Here is a 23,964-nt window from a genome sequence, read left to right on the forward strand (position 1 = left end):
TGCCGAAAAAGGGGCGGGGCTTTAACGCGCCACCCTCTGAGGTGGGGTTTTGTGAGGGGTTTTTTGAAGGCGCCCAACGGTTTATCTGGCTCGAGCCTCGCTCGCCGTTCTTTTCTTGCTGTCAGCGTAGTTCGCGCTCAGTTAGGCAGGCAAAGGCAGCCAGGCGTAGTCGAGGCCTAAGGCCCAGCACTAGGAGGTGGTTTCTCCTCAGCCTTGCACGGCTCATAGTTCTCACTTAGCCCTCCCTCTCTCGAAATGCTTTCTCCTCAGCGCTTCTTCCATATTTTTATGCAGGCTCTGGAACACTTTTATGCCCCCTCCATTTCACTTGGAGGGGGACAATAACTCCTCGCCAGCACACAGTCCTCAGTTGAAGGCAGCTTCTGTATTACATTTTCATTCTGCCTTCGCCTTCTCCAGAGCTTGGGATGGTCTGTGTAGCCTTACCTTTTTATTCCCAAAGCAATCCTGTGAGGTAGGGTCAGACTTGGACTTTAGGTTAAAAAAAGAAGTCCAAAACTGGACACTGCACCCACCAGACCGCTTTTGACTTTGCTTTTTTATACCCGCACCACTTTCTCCTCTGGTTAATAGGTTTTGCTGAGGTGGGGATTTTCATAACTCGTTGGACCATCACGCGTGTGTTGACACAAAATGTGTATAGAAGCAGGGAACCAACCAACAGGGCCTGCCCAAGGCATTTTGGCACCTGAGGCCAAATAACAAAATGGTGCCCCCAACCTGCCAGGGAGGAAGGGGTGAGTGAAGACCTACATTGGAAACAAAGGGGGAGGGAATGCAGATCTACATTGAAAACAAGGCAGGAGTGAAGATCCACAGCAGAAACAGGCAGGGGGTGTCAAATCAACCTTACCTGATGGTTGAAGTGGGTGGGTGCAGAGCTCAGGAGACCCCAGAGGGCAGCCCTCACTATTTCCTCCCTAGGGGTGGGAGGAGATCAGCAGTGCCTCCTATTCACCAAGAGGCTGCTGTAGAGGCAGCATGGGGAGAGGGGCTGCCAAGGAGGTTGTCAACCCAGACTCCAAAGAGTGTGCTGCATCCTCTGCTGTCACTGCGGCTGCAGGCGATGCATACCTTGGAGGCTGGATACTGCCGCCTGAGGTGGTCAGCTCACCTGGCCTAATGGGTGGGCTGGCCACAGGAACCAATGCCTCTGTTAAAACACTTTTCACCTCTCAAAAGCTCATCTTCCTAGCCTCATGAAATACTGGTGCTCATACTCCAAAACACTCATTTAGGTTCATGGAACTCTTACTGTGAAGTTCACTTCTACACAGCTTCATATTCACATTGCACTTGTTGAGGCACCCTTTTTCCTTACACCTGCTTACCCATTTGCCACTCTTTGACCCCACTACAGTATATTCCTTTGCAGTGACACTCAGACTCACCATTCATGCTGCTTCAATTTCAGCTCATACAGTTGGGAGTCATCCTCATTCATATGAAATATGTTTGCTCCTATGCTGAGATTATCCTCACTTCCCTCACTGGAGAACATCTGTTTATACTCTGGCACACTACAAAGAGCCTCATCTCTCTCACTCTACTGACACAGCCTTAAAGAGCTAGTGTTCACACTGCTGCTTGTCGCTATATTTTATTTTTCTATTTAAAGTAATTTATATCCTCTCTGCCCTCAAGAGATCAGAGTGGCACACATTAAAATCAGTAAAAACAATATGAACACAACAACAAAACTCACAGCAGCCCAGATATCTAGGATGGCTCAAAAACCTGATAAAAAAGAAAAGTTTTGACTGCCCTAAATGCAAGTAGTGAAGGAATCATAGAGAACTCCTGGGGAAGGAAGTTCCAGAGGAGTTGGGGATACCATATCAAAGGACTTGGGGATACCATATCAAAGTCTCCACTCACACTCTTAACAGAAACTCACTGTAAATGTGCTGAGGCTTATACTTCTGTTAAATACTTGCTGTCTCCGCACCAATCACCTCACACTCCTATGGCTTTCATAATTTATTTACACTCTTCCTTTACAGAAAGTGAGCTCACTCTTAAACTGTGTGATGAAAAGATGTTTCAGCTAAGGCTGGTAAGTCAAAGTTATTCTCGTGTGTAACATTTGTGTACCCCTCTACGGTTCACAGTTTTCTGCACTTGAGCCAACAACCTTCAGATAACTGATATTCCAATGCTCTGCAGATAAGGCTGTTGTTTCAGTTATTTTAACCTTTTCCCAAGTGCCTTTGGCCCATATATGAAACTGGGAGGAAGGTTAGGACATAGTTCACCGGAAGTCCTATGTAAACTGTTGGGAAGTATCTCCACTTATTAGTTTGTCACAACACATTGTCCTAGGTTATGTAACACAGCAGATGCTTAACAGACCTAAGTTATTTCCTTAATAAAGAAACTTGTTTGACCTTTTTAGCAGTCTCTTTTTCTACAGAATCCCATCTTATAGCTATATTGCCACAGAATTGGAGGGAATCCCAAAACCCCATTTAGTCTAACCTCAAACTCACTAAAGGGAAAGGTTCCCCTGACCGTTAGGTCCAGCAACGGATGACTCTGGGGTTGCATGCTCATCTCGTTCTATTGGCCGTGGGAGCCGGCGTTTGTCCACAGAAGGCTTCCAGGTCATGTGGCCAGCATAACTACCGTAAGTCATTTCTGGCAAACCAGAGCAGCGTACAGAAACTCGCTACTGTACAGAAATTTCAGCTAGCATTACAAGTTAAGATAATGCTTTCAGACCTGTATGTATTACTCTTTTTATTTGAAAGACTGTAATGTTACACTTACAAATTAAGAGTATCTTTTCTTATTCATAAAATTTATTAATCCCTTATTCAAAAAAACTCTTTAAGCAGTGCACAAATAAAATAGTAGATAGAGCACAATTAAAACCAACAAACCAAATAAAAAGAAATATACATAAAACAATCACTTTAAAATAAATATATAGTCAATAAGTATTTTAAAACCCAGTGTCATAGCTTGCACTGGACAAAGTACTTGGACACAGATTTTGTTTTTTAATTAAAAAAAAAATTGTTCAAATCAGTATGGTACATAAGCAAAGCATGGGTCACCAGCACAGCAGGTGCACGGCAAGGTTAGCAAGCTGAAACGTTGATCCAACAGCTGACATGCCCCCTGGGCTCCTATTATAAAAGCATAGGGCAAGCACAGCTTCTGCATAGTGAGTGGAATGTGTCTTTAGATTGAGCAAGCAAGCAGGCACTCTTTCTGGTGGGCTGAACATGAGCTGTCTATTCACACTGGTGCTGGAATCTTTGCGTCCTAGGTGACAGGATCCTGACAGTGCTGCCTTAGAGCCAGAATGGGAATCAAATGCCTCCTTGGAGAGCAGAGAGGCACAGGCTGTGGGAGGCGAAGGCTCCAGTGGTACAGGAGGCATGGCAGGCAGGGGCTGCCTTTGAGTCAAAAGTGGGTGTGCGACTGAAATGGGGCATCGGGATGAAAACCCACTGTGACCCTCCTCATCTGCATTCTAGCTCCCAGAGCTCTTAGATTGTTGTGTCCCCATGCAGCTTTCCCAATCCAGCATCGTCAATAGGCTTCTCCTACCCCTTGCCCTGATCTAAGCAGCCCCTCCAAGGTGTCTCCTTGGGACTGATTACATCAAATTTAGGTACATAAATTATATGTCTGAGTAAGTTGCCTGGCGTGCTCTGGTCCATGGGGTCATGAAGAGTCAGACACAACTAAATGACTAAACAACAACAAAGTTTGCTGAAACTATTTTGCCACATTACCACTGAAAAACTCCTCTGTCCACTGAGTATTTCCTTTTAACAGGCAAGGCTTACTATTTCATGTTATCCCTAGAACACTTCCACATAAGTTGTTAAATTCAACATCAGATGATGATAAGGATCCATGTAGTCCATCATTATTTGCAAGTATCTCAGCAACCAGCAACTTGCAAGTCAGTAGCCCATTCACGGATGGTGGTCTGACTTCTGACAACAAAAGTACTGGTAGCTTGATCCTGTCTGCTATACTCCAGGAGCTGCTATGTTTATTATAGACAGCTATAACTGGGTGGGGGGGCCAGTTTAATTGCTATATACTGATACTGGATAGAGCATAGTATCACAATAATATACTTTAGTGACAGGTGGCCATCTGATTAATAACTGAAGGCCTTACTGTAAATATATAATGAACCATAGTGTATGTGGTTAACAAAAATGCATATCACTGACATAATTTGCATATTGGATAACCATATGCTACACTAGATTAAATTTGGTTGTAGGAGATCCATGTTTCAATATCTGCTGATCCCTAAAGTTCATAGAGAGCCTTGGAATATCCTGTCTCATAAGGTTGTTAGGAGGCTAAAGGGAATAACAATGGGGCTATTGTATCCATTTCTTGAAGCACTATGGAACTTGAATGTTTGGAGCCAAAGATAATTGTTAAGATTTGAAATATTAAACCCTTCAATAATGAATGCCTAGGAGCCATGGATTCAATTAAACTATATTCCCACTGCTGCTTTTTGTATCAGGAGTGGCAGGGGTGGTTCTAAAGTAAACTGGTGTTGGTTCTGTTCCTACATGTGGGGCTGGAAGGGCAACACACTGTCCATCATACTGACACTGTTGAGAATTTGTAGCAGGTTTCATGTTTCAAATGGTAGCATTCAACTTCTAATTCACATCTACTCATATTTGGGAAACAAATTTTCTCACTAGCATCCTTGCTACAATGTGTTGTCAGTTTCTCTGTCTCCTCCTGCTTTTCATTCTGGTCCATCACCCGGTCAGTGAACTAATAAATACATGTTGAGTTTCTAATTTGTGTAACTTGAAATAATATATATTCTAATATAAGGGAAATATTTGGCAAGGATATTTCTTCTTTTTCTAAGTTCCCATTATTTAAAATTAATTGAAATGCATTAGAGGGGGAGGACTCAAGCTGCCTAAATACATAAATTGCTGGGATCTGAGACAAGGCTAGACATAGGCTACTTACTCCCTCAAATCATCTGTGTGGGACAAGTTTTTAATTTTTTTGCAGGTTCTGGACTTACGCAGACTTTACAATTTCCTGTCATAAAAAATGAGGGATAATACCCCCAAAGGGGATTGTAAATACACCAATTGTGAGGTTAGCTGGCTAGCTGGCTGCTATGGTGACAGAGATCATACGGATACCTTAGGCAGACAGTTCTGTCACAGACTCATTGTGGAACCTTAGGGGAGTCATTTAACCCTTTGTTTGTCCATCTGTACAATGGGGAAAGTGTTCCTTTCTGGTAATCAAGTGGGGGCTGTGTGTTATATTCAGCAGGTGTTCCTGCTACACTGAGTGCCATAGGGATGTATGCTTTTTATAAATAATAGCAATCAAGTGCTGCATAGCTACTGAGCAGGGTCCATATTGTCTGCAGGTTGACAGATACCTGGAAGCACTTTGGAAGAGTTTTCCGCACACCGAACAAGAAAAACGTGATCTACAGAACTGGAATTCTGGGAAGAGGTTAAATGGTGAATCCCAGGAAAAAGTATTCAAAGGAATCTTTTATAAGGTAATTAGAATAAATATTGGTATGCATGTTTATGTTGTTTAGCCTTGCAGATAATTGCATAAAAGGGGGGAGAATAATACCAATCCACATAGAGATACAGTATGTGTGTTGCAAGATCACTCATGTGATACATCTAGCAGCTCTGACTTAGAATAAATCATTACTTATCTGAGAGAGTGGTTAAATGCAAGATAAATGTAGGCTTTTTTATATTAATGTAGTGGATTTCATTCAAGTTTAGAGGTTAGTGTTAACCTGTTGCTAACCACACAATGGGCCAAATGAACCCAAATATCTGTAGGATTTCCAGAACAGTATAGAAAGTATAATTGCAGAAAGAAAGAGAAGCATCAAATTATGCAGCCAGAAACATTATTTTAAAGATCTGACTAACAGAGACATTAAGAGCAAGAGGGAGCTTGTAAAATGCATGTCTGGAAATACTTTATTTAATGTTCTGTGGTATTGGGTTTAACTATGGTCAGCAACATTTAGTTATGAGCCAAAAGTGCCCACTGAAGTCGTTTCATAGAATCCATCATATCATTGAGAAAAAAATTACTGGTTAAATCTCTGTGAGTTAGACGGCTGTTGAAGGCACAGAATCAGGGCTTAGAGAAAAAGATAGCAACCTTTCTTTTAGTTTGTTTTATATGTGTCTTAAAGTACAAAAGATATTTTTTTTGTCTTTTAAGAGAAGTAATCACTCTTGTTGTATGCCCAAACATATATCAGACTAAAAATTGCCAGTGGTTGTGTCTTCTTCACAGGCATGGGACCCCTACCTTTGTCTACTTCAGGATGAGTATGAATAAGCACACCTTTATAGTATCGTTAAGACACCTACCATTAGCACACCAAGTGGATCTCCTGAGAGTAATGCAAACTATTTACATATGTTGCTGCAGGAACCAAATAGGTAGCTCCCCCCTCCCCGCCCAAAGTAACAAAAATGTGGCACAAAATATTATAGCTTTGGAATGCAAAGGTTATGGCTAAGGGGAAAATAAGCTTAATATTTTGAACCAATTAACCTTTTTAAAGTCATGGAGGGACCCTAAATCGGACAAATCCTGTGACTGTGGCAGAGAGTTGCTTGTAAGCAATATCTCTTCTTCTGAGTAGTAGTACCCTTCCTGTGAAGTGTCTTTAATAACACTGTATTGATAAGCTTGTATCATACTTTATAAGTTAGTGCTTCAAAACTTACCTATGAGTATGAATGTTAATTCTACCATGTGGCTGAAATACTTGGAAAATGCTTCTCCCAATTCAGTTCCCAGGGTATCAGCATATATTTTATCCAATGTTTTAATGCTTCAAGTAGGATCCCTAAGTGCTGCTGATTAGGCAATTAAATATTTAGATGAAAGAAGAAGTGCTTCTCTGAATCTATTTCAAGTGATTAATGCTAATTGGATTTATAAGAAAAGTGTGTATATTCTAGCGAAGTAGTGCACAAGTATACTTGCCCTGTCTTGAATGCATTTCACAGGATACATTTTATATCCCTAAGGGTAGCTTGACTTCCGCAATATTTTTATTTGGATTTGTACCTAGCTCCTGCCAACCTAGCAGTTTGAAAGCACGTCAAAGTGCAAGTAGATTAATAGGTACCGCTCGGGTGGGAAGGTAAACAGCATTTCTGTGCGCTGCTCTGGTTTTGCCAGAAGTGGCTTAGTCATGCTGGCCACATGACCCGGAAAAACTGTCTGTGGACAAATGCCGGCTCCCTCAGCCTATGAAGTGAGATGAGCGCCGCAACCCCAGAGTCGTCCGCGACTGGACTTAACTGTCAGTGGTCCTTTACCTTTACCTTTACCTTTAAATCTCACAGACTCCAAGTAATTTCAAAGTAAATTTAAATATATACAACACACAATAATAAGCCACACCATTCTGTCTTCCACCTTGGCTTTTCTTTTCTCACCCACGGCAGGGCCCTTTCCCTGGTCTCAGTTATATCGTCACTAGCAGCCATTGATAGCCCTACCATGCATCCACATGCTTGCTGACAGTCAAAGAACTCTATTAGTGAGACATTTATTTCCTTCCCCTGTCAAGCCTCTATTCCTGCATGAGGTAGACACTGTGATGTCTCCATTAATATTTTACTTAGTATTTAAAATGTCACGGTTTCAGAAGAATATCAAAGCCCTTCCAGAAATTCCCACTGATGCCTGCTCTTTTGCCTTTTTACACTGAAGAACTCTTGCCCTTTCTCTCATTGAAAAGAAGGGTAGACCCCAACAAATTGATACTTTGTTCCTTGTAATCCCAACCCCAATACCTTTTTGAATTCCATTAACTGAAAAAAGTTATAACATCTCACTCACTAGTCCCATCTCATCAAACAGAACTTCAACTATAACTGCCAAACTTCCTTTGGCAGTCACCCTCAGATTGTGGGATAACCAGTCTCATATAAGCAACGTGCTTAAGTCTAATTAATGCACTACAGGGTTAAGACTACAGAATTCTCCTTTAGTACCTATGTTTTTGCTTGTCACCAACAGAAAACAAATATGTCTAGCCTCTGGCAGGGATGGGGATAGGCAGGACATCTTGAGATGGTTGAAGGTTTTATGGGGATCCAATGGTGTAAGCCCCCTAGTATGGACTATTATTCATTGGAACACACAGGTTTGAAAGGCACACTTCTATGCACAATTACAAGGAAATAAGTCTTGTACAGTCATACCTTGGAAGTCAATCAGAATCTGTTCCAGAAGTCCACTCGACTTCCAAAACATTCAGAAACCAAAGCGCTGCTTCTGATTGGCTGCAATAAGCTCCTGCAGCCAATCGGAAGCCTCGGAAGCCCCGTCGGACATTCAGGTTCCAAAAATAGTTCGCAAACTGGAACAGTCACTTCTGGGTTTGCGGCGTTCAGGAGCCAAAATGTTCAAGAACTAAGCTGTTCGAAAACCAAGGTAAGACTGTATATAGAGGGACATATGTCCAAGCAAGTGTGCATAGAATTTGACTAGGGATGTAAAAAGTTATTGATTTTCAGTCCAACTGGTGTTTGTTGCAGGTAGCGCTGTTCCTGTTCTGCTGCAGTTTGGCTTGCAACAAAAACAACATTATTAATGTCACTGTTCACTGCAGCAGAATTTTATGCAATTAATTAATTATTTTAATGCTATTATTCTAGGGTTGCCATATTTAAAAAACCATGACACCTCAAAAGTTGTTGAGCGGCTAAAGTTGTTGAGCGCCTGAAGTTGTTGAGCTTTTTTAAGGAAAAGCTCTACAGTTATTTCAACATGATTTAACCCCTGTTGCCAGTGTGGTGGCCCTATTACACAATGTATCTCTGCAAAGGAAATTTAATGCAAATAGGGGAAAACATAAATTACGTAATGTTTGGACTGAAGACAAGAACAGCAATGAATAGGAATTGTTTTTTCTGGATTGATTTGTTTTTTTGGACATGGGACAAATAAGCAGACATCAGTGATTGCAATTTCTGTTTCTATCAGTGTTCTCTGACATCCCTAGATGTGGCTGCGCATAACCTTTCTCTGGGAAAATTGGTGAACAGCTGCTCTAGAATGCTTTTGGTTTGCTTCTTCAGCAACTGAGGGCAGAAATGTGAGCACCTTAGCATGGACTTCTTCTCCACTGTGTTTCCCTCAGCTTCCCTCACCCCACCCCCACAATTTTCTTTATGCCAGCATTGAAAACATGTCAACAGTCATGTCTTTTTTATCATTCTTATTTTTTTTATGCACATAGTTTATGTTTTGTAGCTTGTTGTCTCTTGTGCTTGCTTCTAATTACTTTGATTCCCTCTAACCTAAGTAATTTCCCCCCTTGTAATGTTATGCTATGGCACTTTTCACATTCAATGTAAGATTCTGCTACCTTCTAATGTGTGGATTCTCTAGTTCCTGATTATCTTTAATGTTGAAGCTGGCTGAAAGTAAAATAGGTTAGATGAGTACATTTGCAGAAGAGCACCAGTTGGTGTAGAAGGAGTTAAGCAGTCCTTATTCCCTCATGTTGATTCTCCCCTGTGAGTGCCCCCTACCCTAATATTCTTTGTTACATCAGTAAACATTGTGCTGGAAACAAATATTTACTAGTATAAAGTGTTATTTGGTCTTGAGACATCAACATGGAAACTGGCACACATGCTCAGATAACAGCCTGCATTTAGTCAAAACAAAAAAAATTCCTTCCAGTAGCACCTTAAAGACCAACTAAGTTAGTTCTTGGTATGAGCTTTCGTGTGCATGCACACGAAAGGTCATACCAAGAACTAACTTAGTTGGTCTTTAAGGTGCTACTGGAAGGAATTTTTTTTGTTTTGACTATGGCAGACCAACACGGTTACCTATCTGTAGCCTGCATTTAAACGATGAATCCGAACTTGACCCCTGCACCCATGTTTCAGGGGAACAGGAAGTATGCAAAAGAGAATACAATAGAGTATCTGCCATGAGGACTGATATATTGGCATGATAGTTTATATGCTTTCTGAAGATAGCATTTTAGAATTTTATTGCAGCTTAAAAACTGATAAATTTATTACGGTATAAGTATCTGTGGTCTAGAGTCCACTTTATCAAATACATGTATTGTCATATTTAGTTGGTAGGTATATACATGAGGGTGTACAGTGAGAAAATAGTATACAGTATGGTCAGGTGATTAAATGCAGAAAGTAAAATTTGTGACAATTCAATTAATTGACCATTCACAGCAGTAGTAGGGCAGGAATGGTATACAATACAATAATGTACCTCTTTACAGACTGAGAGGTCATAGAGAAACAAGGTATACAATTTACAACATGATTCTCTGTTTGAAGTTCAAATACTCGGAGACTGATACCATTGTTAATGGTATATAGGTTCTGGACAAGTTTGTCAACCTGAGTTTGATTTCCATATGCAAGACCTCTCAACACTGTGCTTTATTAGTGATAATAATGATGTATCTAAAAAAGGCAACAAATAAATTCCTCCTTAAGTTTTTAGTGCTTAGTCGTTCAGATAATGCTCCTTAGGTTTAGCTACTTACTGCAGCTTCTTCAAAAGAATTATTACCATCCTATTCCATGGTTACTTATCCCCTGTAATTGGATTTAGGGATGGGAAAACTGCAGGAGGTTTCCCTAGTAAGACAACCCTAAGTATTTAATTGTGTTTCCTCCCATTTTGATTAATCATTAAATAAAAAAATAAAGAATGATTTGGGAAGAGAACAAGAATCACAGAGACATAGTGAGAAAAGTCAAATAATATTCTTTATAACAATGCAATTTTTTAAAATTTGTACCAACATTAACTACATGTCTCTAATTTTGCATGAGAATATGTAAAATCGGGTAGCAGAAATTGTGTAACAGGTAGTTTAAAAACACACTATTGCTCCTAAGAAACACTTTACAAGGGACTACACTGCATGTGTGTCTTCTAGATCTGAGTAAGTCCAGTAAAGCAGCCACTTCTGGCCTGGAAGGTCTGGCAACATGGGGTGACTCCTCAAAGAGAGGTGCCTCCAAACCCTTTTGTTCCCCTGAACTTGAGAAGGGGATCAATGCCAGACAGCATGACACAAACTGAGATTTCACTATTCTGTTTCAAGTATCCATAAGTTAAATATGAATTTGAGGCAGATGCCTATGGCTTTAGTGCTTATCCTGCAAATGCACGTGCAGGAACAGAAGCTGGCAACTATTATGTACAAGCTTACCTGTGTGTAAACAGGGACGCGGGTGGCGCTGTGGGTAAAAGCCTCAGCATCTAGGGCTTGCTGATCGAAAGGTCGGTGGTTCGAATCCCCGCGGCGGGGTGCGCTCCCGTTGCTCGGTCCCAGCGCCTGCCAACCTAGCAGTTTGAAAGCACCCCCGGGTGCAAGTAGATAAATAGGGACCACTTTCTAGCGGGAAGGTAAACGGCGTTTCCGTGTGCGGCTCTGGCTCGCCAGAGCAGCGATGTCACGCTGGCCACGTGACCCGGAACTGTCTCTGGACAGCGCTGGCCCTCGGCCTCTTGAGTGAGATGGGTGCACAACCCCAGAGTCTGGCAAGACTGGCCCATACGGGCAGGGGTACCTTTACCTTTACTTACCTGTGCGTAAGGCCCATTGCACTTACTTTTGACTATAGGATTGAGCTGCATGGCAATAATCTGGAGTGCATTCTGCCTTTTCATATGCTGTAGATGGGGTGGTCAATCTACAGGTTTACAGGTGCTGTAAGCACCTTTTAAAAAAACTTTTAAATAAACTTTTAAATAACGTGGCTAGATTCAAGCTTTTTGGGTTGTTTAAAAAGCAAACACCATTGCACTGCTTCCCTTCTCCATAAGCTCCGATAAACAACTATCCAACCAAATAGTCTCCTTAACTATCTCTTCACTACTTGTGATAGATTAATGAAATATTAATAATTTGGATCCAAGGAAAGGAGGCTCCTTGAGAAATTGCAACAGTACTTCAATAACTTCCACCCATCATCAAATGAAGACCAGACCAGTCCACACAGTAGGCTGACTTTCTGGACACCACTATCACTTAGTGCAGCACAAGCCAAACAGAAGAAGTAAGCCATCCTTTAGGGCAAAGATAGGGAATCTCAGGCTGTTGGCCAAAAGTGGCTCACTGGGCCTATCTGTATGGCCCTTGGGACTCTCCCCAAGTTACAGCTCTCACTGGCCCTGCTTTAGTGTTGTTACTCACAGTTGGCCCACCCATGAGGCAGAGGGCCACCTCAGGCAGTAGAAGTGCGAGGCAACATCCCGCCCGCCTGCCCCACCACTTCTGCTGCCAGAACGCCCCCCACTTGGCAGGTTTCAGTAAGGGGGGGAGGTGATCCAGTGTCAGGGGTTGTCACATTCATGTTTCTCCTCAGGTGGCGAGATGGGATGGGCCTTCCTTGTTGTTACCTGACTGGAATGTGTCCTTGAACTGTGATGTTGCCTCTTGGTTGCCTGGATGAAGGAGAGAGGAGGTGGTGGTGGGGGTGTTTGTGTAGAAACTAGTCTACCCTACAAAGGTAAAATTCACATTAGTTGTTCTGTGCACCCTTGCTTCTGACCATGTTTGTTTCCCCTTTGGCCTGGCCCACAATAGAGGAAGCAAAGCAAAGCCTCCGTCAACAAGTAACAGCATAAAGGAGGAGGGGTGCTCAGGTAGCAATCCTTGATGCAAGAATAGTACATGTGTTCCTATTTTAATTTGTGTAATGTTGAAAGGTATGATAGATACTAAATTATGAATGATTAATAAAAAGTAATATCTGTGACATTGGCATTCCCAGGAATGCTTGCCCTCGCTGCTTTGTTCCCTCTAGTCCTTAATTTTGCTGCCAATCCCCGCTCCAAAATGCATTTCCCTTTAAAAAAACAACAACCCCAATACACCAGGATAATAACATTGGACTACCATTCAGGGTTGTTGTATACTTTCTCCTCTCCCCAAAGAGGCAAGAGGCATATAACAACAGTTGCAGTTGGTTACTTTGCAGGACTGGCGTAACTCACTCTCCCAGCCACAGCCCTGGCCTCTGCAGTATGGGCATAAAGGTAAAGGTAAAGGTACCCCTGCCCATACGTGCCAGTCTTGACAGACTCTATGGTTGTGTGCACATCTCACTCTAGAGGCCAGGAGCCAGCGCTGTCCGCAGACACTTCCGGGTCACATGGCCAGCGTGACGAAGCAGTCCCTATTTATCTACTTGCACCCGAGGGTGCTTTCAAACTGCTAGGTTGGCAGGCGCTGGGACCGAGCAACCGGAGCGCACCCCGCTGCGGGGATTCGAACCGCCGACCATGCGATTGGCAAGTCCTAGGCTCTGAGGCTTTTACCCACAGCGCCACCCACGTCCCTAGTATGGGCATAATAATGATGAATTGTCTCTATGTATGTATTGGCAGAGTGTTTTTTAAATGATTACAAACTGGGGAGGGGGGGAATCTAATTAAGATCCACATTAGAAATATATTGTCTTTCCTATTACCTTTTGTTTTGGGTTGACACACTACTTCCCAGTCACAGTGATACTAAAATCCTGGATAAATGAGTTGTTTTGTATGGGACAGCAATCACTTTTCCACAGGGAAGAACAGTAAAAAATGCTTAAAAGCAAATGAAGATTTTTTTTCCTCTAGAAAAAGGTCTTCTAGCCTGCTCTTTGTTTAGCTGGCAAGATTTGCTTTCCTAAATGTCAATCATTACTATGACTTCATTTATTGGCTAAAAATACAGACAGATGGGAGAGGCTAGTTCCTCACAAAACAAAAATGCCTGCACATTTTGGCTTCATATTCCTGATTCTACAAGTGCAGGGATCTTTCATTTTTAAAAAGTAAGATTGGGAATCTGGGGATTATGGCTAATGAGGGAGCAATGCGCCCCCTTGCGGACGCCCATGGTATATACCAAAGTGTAAACATGCGTGTTCTGGGAGCAGGGATGTTACAAAACGCTTTCCAGTATGACTTCAGAGTGGGGCACCACACTCTTAATTATGGCACTATAACAAACACTGCTTTGTCTGTAATCCTACTGCGCTGACCTTGCGTCCCATGCACTATAAAGAACGGTAACTCTTATTATTTGATAAAAAGCGCTCACGCCTGCGCGGCTCCAAAAGGAGGTTTTTTGGTGTGTTTTTTGTTTAAACCCGGCTTTTCTAAAGAAGACAAAGAACACATTGGGAGTCGGTGTAAAGCCTCCACGCATGCGCTCACGGTCGTAGGGAGGTGTCTGAAAGATGAGACGGGCGGGCATTGTGCGCGTGCGTGGGAGAGCTATCTCGGGCAGCCTTTCATTGTGGGAGCAACCTTATTTCTCGAGGAGCTGGGAGGGCCCTTGCGAGCGCGCATATACGAGTTCTTCTCGGGAAGGTTCCGGAGCCTGTGCGCGCTCCCGTCGCTAGATAGGCGCGTTCTCTTTCTGTCTGTCTCTCCCTCTTTCCTGTCACTCCCCCTCCTCCCGGCTTTGGTGAGCGAGACTTTCCAGAGAGCTCTCCCTGCAGCAGCATTAGCAGCCGCAGCGCCAGGTAGGGTTTCCCAGCACGGTGCGATCTGCTCTTAGGAGAGCAGCTGCACCGAGGGCCTTCAGACCTTGCAAACCTTTGGGTGGTGGGGATGGACGGGCGGGGGTGTGTTAAGCGTACAGGTGCGTGCGGTTACGCAGTGAATGCGCTTGCAGTGGCTGGAGGGAGAGGCGCCGCGCCATGCAATATAGCTTTGGATCCGATGGCTTCAGTACGCGGCGTAATTCCGTTTGCATATGATGTCGGTAGATCTCTTAATGCTCTCTTCACAATTATACAACTCTCCTATTTGCAGCAATTTGAACAGCATTCATCTCTTCTCCTTTAACCACACCCCTGCCTCTGAAAAGAGGAGCCCTATTGCAAAGAAATACGCACTCGCCACCTGCCAGTGCGTGTGGCAGTACAAATATGTTATTTTCCTCCCTGGTCTATTGTAGCTTTATTAGGGCTCCTTTCCATCTCATCATTCAGTGGAGAGGCTTGTAATCCTAATGCAAAATGGGGCAGTAGGGGTGTGTCTCTTAGGATCTCAAGGGTAGGCTTAATTGTATGTATCTCTTTATAAATATTTTGCAACAACAACATCTACTTTTATTCTTTTTTTTTGGAAATAAATAACATTGTATAAGTAATAAGTTGCTTGGAATGCAGTTTTTGCTTGTTTTTTTGCAATTTGAGGCACACTTTCTTTTTTTCTTTTTAAAAAACATCCATATGTAACATTTTATTTTATCATTTAACAAATGATCTGCTAACTTCATTTGGAATTATAGGTGAATTTTAAGGAACCCCTTTTTTGACCCTGTTAACTGTCATTTCCCCCCATCTCTTGTCTCTGATAGGTTTGGTTTCCTGCTTGGGAGACTGGTTTTGATTGTGAGGGTGATGGCGAATGATAGGCTGTTGGTGCTGCAGTAGGTGTGGATCTTGGAGAGAGAAAAAGGGTGGGCTCTCCTTCATATCAGTGGTGCCATGTTTTGCAGTCCATGTCATATTTCTAGTATTGCTTAGATAATTATGATATTGGGGGAAATAGCCTAAGAAAGCAAAATGTATTCTGTGTTAGCATTTTTTTTCCATTGTGGAAATCGGAGATAGAGTAAATGACCCGCACAGTACTCTTTTCTAAGAGCTGAGTTGCTTTGTTCCTCTATATGGGTCAGTATTATGGGATTTATATTTAGGATTCTTAATTCTTGGGTGTAACAGTAGCACAAGACTGGTGAGTTGAAAGAGAATGAAAATGACTTTCCCCCTTCTCCATGCTTATTATGTTAATAGTTACTGTTCTGAGCAGAAATATAACAGGGAGATAGATGATTCTTGATCAAGATGTGGTGGAGAGCTTGGGGGGGCGGCGCACACACAGCTTTCTAGAGAATCATAGTCACCCAAAGATTCCAGCTTGATTATTCTGTGCATTCATTGTTTTTCTCTCTGTCTCAGATGGTTTTCTCTGAGAGAAAAATGGATCTGAGTGTAATAGCAGCAGCTGGTCACGCCCCTGCTAGGCTAGAATACATGGATGCAAAGTGCAGTTCTCATTGGGTAAAGACTGTGGTATGCTCCTGTAGTTTTGGGTGGGGATAGAGAGGGAAAAACCCTTTTGTCTACCAGCAGAATTGGCATTAAAATAGATGCCTTGCTAGAATGAATATAGAAACACATTTTTATTATGGATTTTCCCCGTAATTGATGCTGCATCTTCCATTTTTTTAGTGGGGATAATTGGTCATTGTAATGTGCAAATAAACTACTATATTGGTAAGTAATGCCACTGATTTGTCAGCAAGGGCTGCATGGTTAGGCTGGTGAGATCATAGAATTCTAGGGTAAAAAAGATTCCTGGGATTGTCCTTATATTTATTCAGCCTTTTAAATAGTCAGTGTATGTGTTATAACTTCCCTAATCCATGGTTGCTAATTTATAGTTCTTTAGACTGTTTAAATCATTTGCATATGATGTCATTAATTCTTAAAACAATCCTGTATGGTAGGTTAGTTTATTGTCCCTATGCTACAGGTGGGAATTGGGGATGAGGGACTGACTGTTCTCTGAGTTCATAGCTGAGGTGAGATTTGAAGGAGGAACTTGTTGGCCACTACACCAGCTCTCTAATACATTATTTATTAAGACTTCTTTCTATTCTACTTCAGTCTGAATGAAAGCATAGCATTTGAACATACTTGGTGGTAATCCCTTTAGATGCATTGCAAAGCTTTAATTTTATGGTTATAAGAAAAGAGCTCTGTCTCTTGGATCTGGTACTGGAGTTAGCCAGATTTTGGTCTTGCATCATCCTTGCATTTCACTTAATATTTTAGAAGAAATTTAGGGAAATTCCTGCCACCAGCTAATACAGGTATTTTAGCTGGAGAAACTCTTATTTCTTGGGTTGTTTGGAACCAAGGAAAAAGCTGATGTGGCCATCAGGTTTTCCCCTAGTTCCTTCTAACTGGTGTGTCTCTGAGCATTCCAGTAGATGTATTTGTGGTTGCAGTGCCAAGAGGCAGAGACAACCTCACCCGTGCATAGCAGAGCAATACTATAATGTTTATTTGGAAGGAAGTTCCACTGTGTTCAGTGAGGTCTATTACTGCTAAGTGTGTTTAGAGTTCCAACCTAATTTGCACAAGAAACTCAACTGAAGTTACCACTATACTTATGAAACATTGCTTTCAAGCGTCATTCCTAAATACATCAAATTCAAAGACAACATGGGTTTTCCACACTTGCACCAAGTTGTTTGCATTATTTCAATGTATTATAAGTAGAAACCCATTTCCCTGTATTGCTCCCCCAAAAGCCAACAACAAGAAGGTAGATATATTGTATCTTGACTGAGAGTTCCATTCCCTGTAAAGAAGAGTTCTCATAGCTCATACTTTCGAAGTAAGGTAGAGGTATGTGCATGCACATAACGCCCTCCTCAATATGTCAACACCAAATTGTTTTAAACTAATTTTATCATTAAAATATATTTAAAATGCATACCGTGTGGTATGCCATTTTTATTTTGCTGATCTGCATATATTGTATCTTGTGCAGCCTATCAAATTTTAGGCCCAATATTTCTCCAAGAAAAAAACACATTTGTTTGATAGTCTCTTTGTGCTGGGGTGTGTGTGTAGATTTCATGCAGAACAGCAACACACGAAGAAATAAACCTCAAAAGTTGCTGCAGAAAATTATATAATTCACAAACTTACTCTACTTTTTTATTATGCCTGATGCATTTTTGAGTGTGAACATACTCTTGATCAGAAGCAGCTATTAAAAAACAAAACTTCATATTTCAAAAAATACTTCATAAGCTTAGCAGCCTTCTCATACCATTTACTTTTTTTGTAAAAGAGTGATCATTGCATGCTAATGTAAATGTATGCCTTGAATAATGTTCTTCTTTAAAAAAGTGTTATGTCCAGGATCTTAAAGTTGAATGGAACAGAGGGTTAAAGTATTCCATTCAGCTCAGTCAATCGAAAGTTGCATGTATATGCAGTGTTTCGTTAGATTTAAAATTGAGAGTGATACAACAAAAATTGGTGTTTCCAGTATGTTGGACATCACAGTGCTCTTATAGGAAGAGATTTGTTAGATGTTGGCAGTGTAATGCTGAAAATTCCTCTTTATGATGTGGGCATGTCCTGTAATGGTTTGTTTCTTGTCAGAAGTTAATGCTCATATCAACTTTGTTTTGAGAAAATCATTAATATTTGCACTCATAAATTATATTGAACTAACAGAATGACAACAAAAGTGAGTTCTATGAGTCCTTTTGGTGTCTAAGAGACTTATACTGCCATCTGTCACCCATTGGATTGAAGATCTCACTGCCCTTTCTGTATTTGAACACGTGGCTTGTAATAATTAGTTTAGATACCTATTTGGACTGTCTTTATTAATTCTGTACATATAATTACTGTACATATAAACCAGGATTGATGGGATATACTTATTGTTATTATCAGCTGGCAGTGGGGTTTTTTTTAATTATTAGGTTTTATTTGCTTTTCATCTCTCTGCTATATTTGTAAATATAAGAATGTCTTTAAAAAAACCTAACCTGCCTCCTTAAATCAGCATTGACAGTTTCATTAATTCTGTAGTGGGTGTGCCAACTCAGTGGGTTGTAGCCAGCTATGTTCTACTCAGAGTAGACTCAATGAAATTACTAGACCAAAGTTAATAATGACCATTAATTTAAATAGTTCTATTCTATGTTGGATGCAACCTGATATAAGCCATTGTTTCTGTTATCAAGACATGTCTTCAGAGACTCCTACTTATTCTTAAAAAGAGAAGAGAACCTTTTAGTTATCTGTAAAGATTATTGTGATGGGAAGGAACCTTAGGTGGTAGAGTCCATGTTGGGATGTAGAAAGTCCTAGGTCCATTCCCTAGTATCTCCAGCTAAAATATCTGGTAGGAGGTCATGTAGAAGATCTATCTGCTTAAGACCTGGACAGTTGCTGGATGAACAAATCTGAGTTGACAGGTAGCTTCCATGTGGAAGAGAGCAATGGTTTTAAGCAACAGCAGAGACCTTGAACTTGTAGATCTTCAGTGTGTCTCCTGAATGAGGAGCTTTTTATCTTTTAGAAAGAAGCTTCTAAGAAAGTCATTACAAGAACCTTTTATGCAATCTCCTTCGGGAGTTTGCTCCAAGCTTGCATTTTATCCTAAGATCCAAAAGCCACAACTGGTCTTAAACTGTAGAGTAAACTCTAAAACTCATGCAAGGAGGTTGAAAAGGAAAAATGGGCCTAGAATTATTTGTTTTAGAAGAACTTGCTGTATAAATTTCTTCCTATCACTGTAAAAACTAATTCATTCTGTAGAAGAAACATGGTTCTGAACTAAAGGAGGAGGAATACTAGACTCTTAATTCAGCACTTTAAGGGTGAACTGTATAGTTTTAGAAGGCACTATGGATCCAAAGACAAAACCGGTGGTTATAAAATGATAGTTAGAAAATGCTCAGTCATTGATTCAAGTGAACAAATTTGGCAGTCCTAGACTTGTATATGGATCAGAATGCAGCTATTAATTAAACTGCACACTTCTTCAAATTTTGCCTTTCAGTTTTAGTTAAAAATGCATAGAAAGATGTGTCTTTTCTGGGGAAATGCATTGAGAAGTATAAAAAACACATGTGTACATTTTATACATTTAAAAAAAACAACAGAACCAGAAAGACTTATTGAATGTATTGAGTGGATGTGAAACTGATACAGAATGGAAGTATCTGCCTATTCCTATTTGTGCATCCTGCTTCATTTTTTAAAATTCTTATAGCTTATAACAAGGATGCTAAATAGCATAAAACACTGGAGTTACTACATGTTATAAAACAAATGAGAACACGTGTTCTGCGGTCTGCAAGGTTGTAGGAAAATGTTTGTTTACCGTATATATAGTGTCCTCAAGGAAAAAAGTTCTTCGGGTCAATACATTCCTGGCAATAATTCTGATCTTTTTAAATTTAACACTTTTAATGCTGTGCATCAACTTTTGACATATAGATATGTCCAATTGTATTCCATTTGCATGCTGGCTGATCTGATGTTCAGCCCACACCATTACCAAGACCACAAAGGAAAAAATCTTATTTAAATTTTGAGGTATTTCTACCCCACCCTTTAATAAAATTGGCTTACAAAATGTAAAAACACAATAAAACAAATTAAAAGCATATGGAGCTGTATTAAAACCAGTAAATCACTAGAAGCAGCATAAAAACAACAAATCCAGTTAACGGGTCAAATTGAATTGCAAAGGCTGAGAAAATAAATATCTATCTTGTTTGGTGCTGAAATGAGTTTTCAGTGGTGGTGCCCTGATTTTATAATGCTCTTCCTGGGAAGGCCCTTTCTCTGGTAGCCATCTGCACCTCAAGTGGTGGAAGAACTTAAAGAGCCTTGCCTAGTGTACGTACAGGAACATGTTAATACAATCCTTTGGGTATCCTAGTGCCAAGCCATGAAGGCTAAAAACTAGCACTTGAGAACTGAACCTGGAAATGAATTGAGAATTTGTGCAGTTGATGGAGCACTAGTATAATTTTATAATGCCTGGTCTTTGTTATTTAGCAGCTATTGTCTAAACTAACTTCTGTTTCTGAACTGTCTTCAGAGGCAACCCAATGTATACTAGATAACAGTAGTTTAACCTGGCCATCACCGGAGCATGAGACCTGAGACCTGGCTTTCTCAGTTCAGATAGGTATTCAGCTGACAAGGCAGCTTAAGCTTCTAGAAGGTGCTTTCTGCCAATATGGAAATGTGATTGAGATGGTTTAAGAAGCACTCTGAGACTGCAGGCCTATTCCTTTGGAGAGAGTACAACTCTGTCCAAAACAGGATGAACATCATTTACCTGAGCAGATTCGCACCTATGTATTCTTTGTCTTCATCCTGCCAGTTTCTATTCTCAACCATCAGTTATGCTTGGTGTTATCTGCATATTGATGGTACCTAACTCCAAATCTTCTTGTGTTCTCTTTGCTGATACTGTCCAAGTCCAGTAAATAATTTCCTACACTCCACTGCCAGAAATACTGGTATATCTTTAGAAAGGCTTTGGAACAAAGTCTTACTTGCTTAACCTGAGAAAATGAACCTTGGACCATGCAGCTCTTAATGGTCCAAGACATAGAAAGAGCAACATCTTTTCCAGCCTGAGGTGACATCAAAGGACAAAAACAAATCTGTGTGTTGGCATAAAAGTTGAGCATTTGGGAGCTCACATAATTCCTTTCTGTGGCTTCATTCCCAGAGACTACAGCAGTGGAGTATTGAGAAGCAGAGTGATATATTATTTCGCAGCATTACAGGAGGGATACTGTTGCTTGTTTATGGAGAGCATAAAATCAAGGGACAATGCAGAGGAACTCCCTCCTTCAATTAATGGAACTGTACCAGACTCTGGAAAAGCACCCACATGTGATATTAACCCTCTCTTCACTTCTGTAGCCAGATACTATTTTACCAAATTTGACAACTTACTGAGCACTATTGAAATTTTCTGAATATTTATAGATTTCATGGGGAATCTGTGCTGGACTACAACTTCATCATCCCTGACCATTGGGCTTGATGGCCGTTGGTAGCCCCAAAACATCTGAAGACCTAGGTTAGCCCCCCCCCCCAATGAATGGTGCTAGTCCATGGGGCATTTCCTGGACATGGCTAGCTCCAGATTTTGTGGCTCTTGGGCAAAGGATCTGCAGTGAACCCCTGTCCTCATAGCTTGCCTGTCTCCGATGCCAATGACTGTAGTGGCAGTAGGCTTACTGGCTCTATTAGGAGGCAAGATTTAATTGTTTTGCAGCTGTCGTACCAACCCTTCTTCAGCCCCAGTCTCCATCACTTCTGAAAACCCGTACTAGTGTTCAAAGTAACTTCAAAACACACCAGCTTTTCTTCTGGTACTTCCATTCTGCTGCTGCTGCTGTGTGTGCTTGCACTCATGTGAGAGCTGGATTGAGGTGCTGCTGGATGACTGCAAGGAAGAGCAACCACCACTGTTCTGTGGAGGTAGTGCATGGCAGCAGTATTTGCTGTTCTACAACCTGTCCAGTTCTGTCTGGCTTTGTGTGTTTGAGAACATACACAAGGCGAGTAGAGAAGCTGGTAGGCTAGCTGCAGGTAAGTGTGTGTGTTTCTTTACAACTACTTTGTTCCACCTCTGCTCAAGGTGGCCTGTTGAGCAGGAGCAGTGGTTTCCCCACTGTTTACGGGGCTAGAGTCCTGCTGTCAGCAGTTGATGTTGAGCTATCGTAGGTACCTCACAAAACAGCCTACTACTGATCCTGATCTTGATAGAATTCTGCTTTGTCCCAGTGCCCAGACTCGGATAATAGTAACCGAGAGAAGCTTTTCTCTCCTGTTGCAAGTTGGAAAGTATTTACCGTATTTTTCGCCCTATAGGGTGCACCGGCCCATAGGGTGCACCTAGGGTTTTTTTTTGGGGGGGGGGGAAATAAAGAAAAAAAAATTTATTTCTCCCCCAGGCACGGGGCTGGGGCGGGGGAATCTGGAGCTTCCCCCGACCGCAGCCCCCAGAACAGGCTTCTATCCGCAAGCCTCAGGAGCCCGGCGGGAACTCCCGCTGGTCTCCCCAGGCTTGCGGATATCTGCCGGAAGCCCGGGGCGCGCTCCGCTGTGCTCCCCAGGTTTCGGGCTGCAGGCTGCTGTCCGCAAGCCTTGAGAGCCCGGCGAGAACTCCCGTGGGCTCCCAAGGCTTGCGGATAGCTTCCTGAAACCTGGAGAGTGAGAGGGGTCAGTGCGCACTGACCCCTCTCGCTCTCCAGGCTTCAGCGAAAGCCTCATTCGCCCCATAGGATGCACACACATTTCCCCTTCATTTTTTGGGGGGGGGAAGTGCGTCCTATAGGGCGGAAAATACGGTACTTCTTGCATTCAAGTATCCACCATCCTGTTGTATAGAGAGAATTGCCAGCTGGGTAAGTGTGTGACTGACATGGAGTTCTGATATTGAAATTGGGTCTTTCATTTTTTCCTCCAATTAAGGGAGCATGGAAGGAGGGCACGTGACTGTCCAGGAAGAATATACTGAAGATAAAGTATATTTTGTGGCATAGAGGAGGAATTTCAGTGTTGTTGCATGGATTTAGTCTGAGGAACTGATCCAGCTGTAGACGTTAGGTTCCTTAGCCTGTGACTGCAATAATTTGCTACAACCCACACATAATTCTGTGGCTAAGGGAAATAAAATCCTTTAAAAAACAAACAAACCAAAACAGCAGATGTGTATTGTGCTCTGTAGCGAGGAAAGTACTTAAGGTGTAGCATTTAAATAACTTCAGCATTTCAGGCATTATGTCCTGCAGCCTTTGATAGAGACTCCATTAAGAGGATGGAAAGCAGAGAGGCCTTCATTTCAAAGGCTATTCAGCTAAGTGCAGGCCGTTTGTGTGTGGTTTTTTCCTTCTGAAAGCCTGCATTCATTGACAACAAGCATCCAAGAAGCAAACTGTCCGTTGACTTTTCACAGAAAAATGCAAGTATTACTGATGGAGTATATTATAAGTACATCTAAGTTTGGGACTCACTTTTAGCGATACTGCTGCTATAAAGAACTATTTTAAAAATTATAGCAAGCGGTTTCTCTTTCTTCACTTGGAATATGGGCAGTGGTTTGAAAATTACTTGTTTTTATGATGAAACTATTATGTAGGACTTGGGGTTCACCACACAACCACAGGGGCATTGTTCAGATTTGGGTGTCCTAAGAATCTTCATTCTATTTATTTAAGTTCCTATAATGGCACACAAAAATGTCTGATTCAGAACTTAATAGAGTAGAATTTCAGCATTTTGGTGCTGAGGAAAGAAAGAACAAAGAGAGAGTCAGTGCCAAAAAAGAAGA

At 41.6% G+C, this 23,964-nt stretch overlaps 1 protein-coding gene across 28 annotated transcripts in view; it reads left to right on the plus strand.

Moving 5' to 3' along the window:
- The first annotated feature begins 65 nt into the window (after window positions 1-65).
- The window catches only part of MAPT (microtubule associated protein tau), an 89,989-nt gene continuing 66,090 nt past the window's right edge, over window positions 66-23,964 (plus strand). For 8 of the 28 annotated variants that reach the window (XM_028703123.2, XM_028703127.2, XM_028703132.2 and 5 more), the window contains exon 1: window positions 15,448-15,514. In XM_028703123.2, coding sequence (XP_028558956.1) covers window positions 15,463-15,514 — 52 coding nt within the window. In that variant the 5' untranslated portion in view covers window positions 15,448-15,462. Of the gene's footprint in view, window positions 759-2,024; window positions 2,078-5,416; window positions 5,555-14,091; window positions 14,112-14,347; window positions 14,571-15,423; window positions 15,515-16,202; window positions 16,335-23,964 lie in introns of those variants that run through there. The other 20 variants (XM_028703118.2, XM_077917258.1, XM_077917262.1 and 17 more) reach the window with 14 other exon arrangements.

The sequence above is a fragment of the Podarcis muralis genome, chromosome 13 (assembly GCF_964188315.1).
Source record: "Podarcis muralis chromosome 13, rPodMur119.hap1.1, whole genome shotgun sequence".
NCBI classification, from domain to species: domain Eukaryota; kingdom Metazoa; phylum Chordata; class Lepidosauria; order Squamata; family Lacertidae; genus Podarcis; species Podarcis muralis.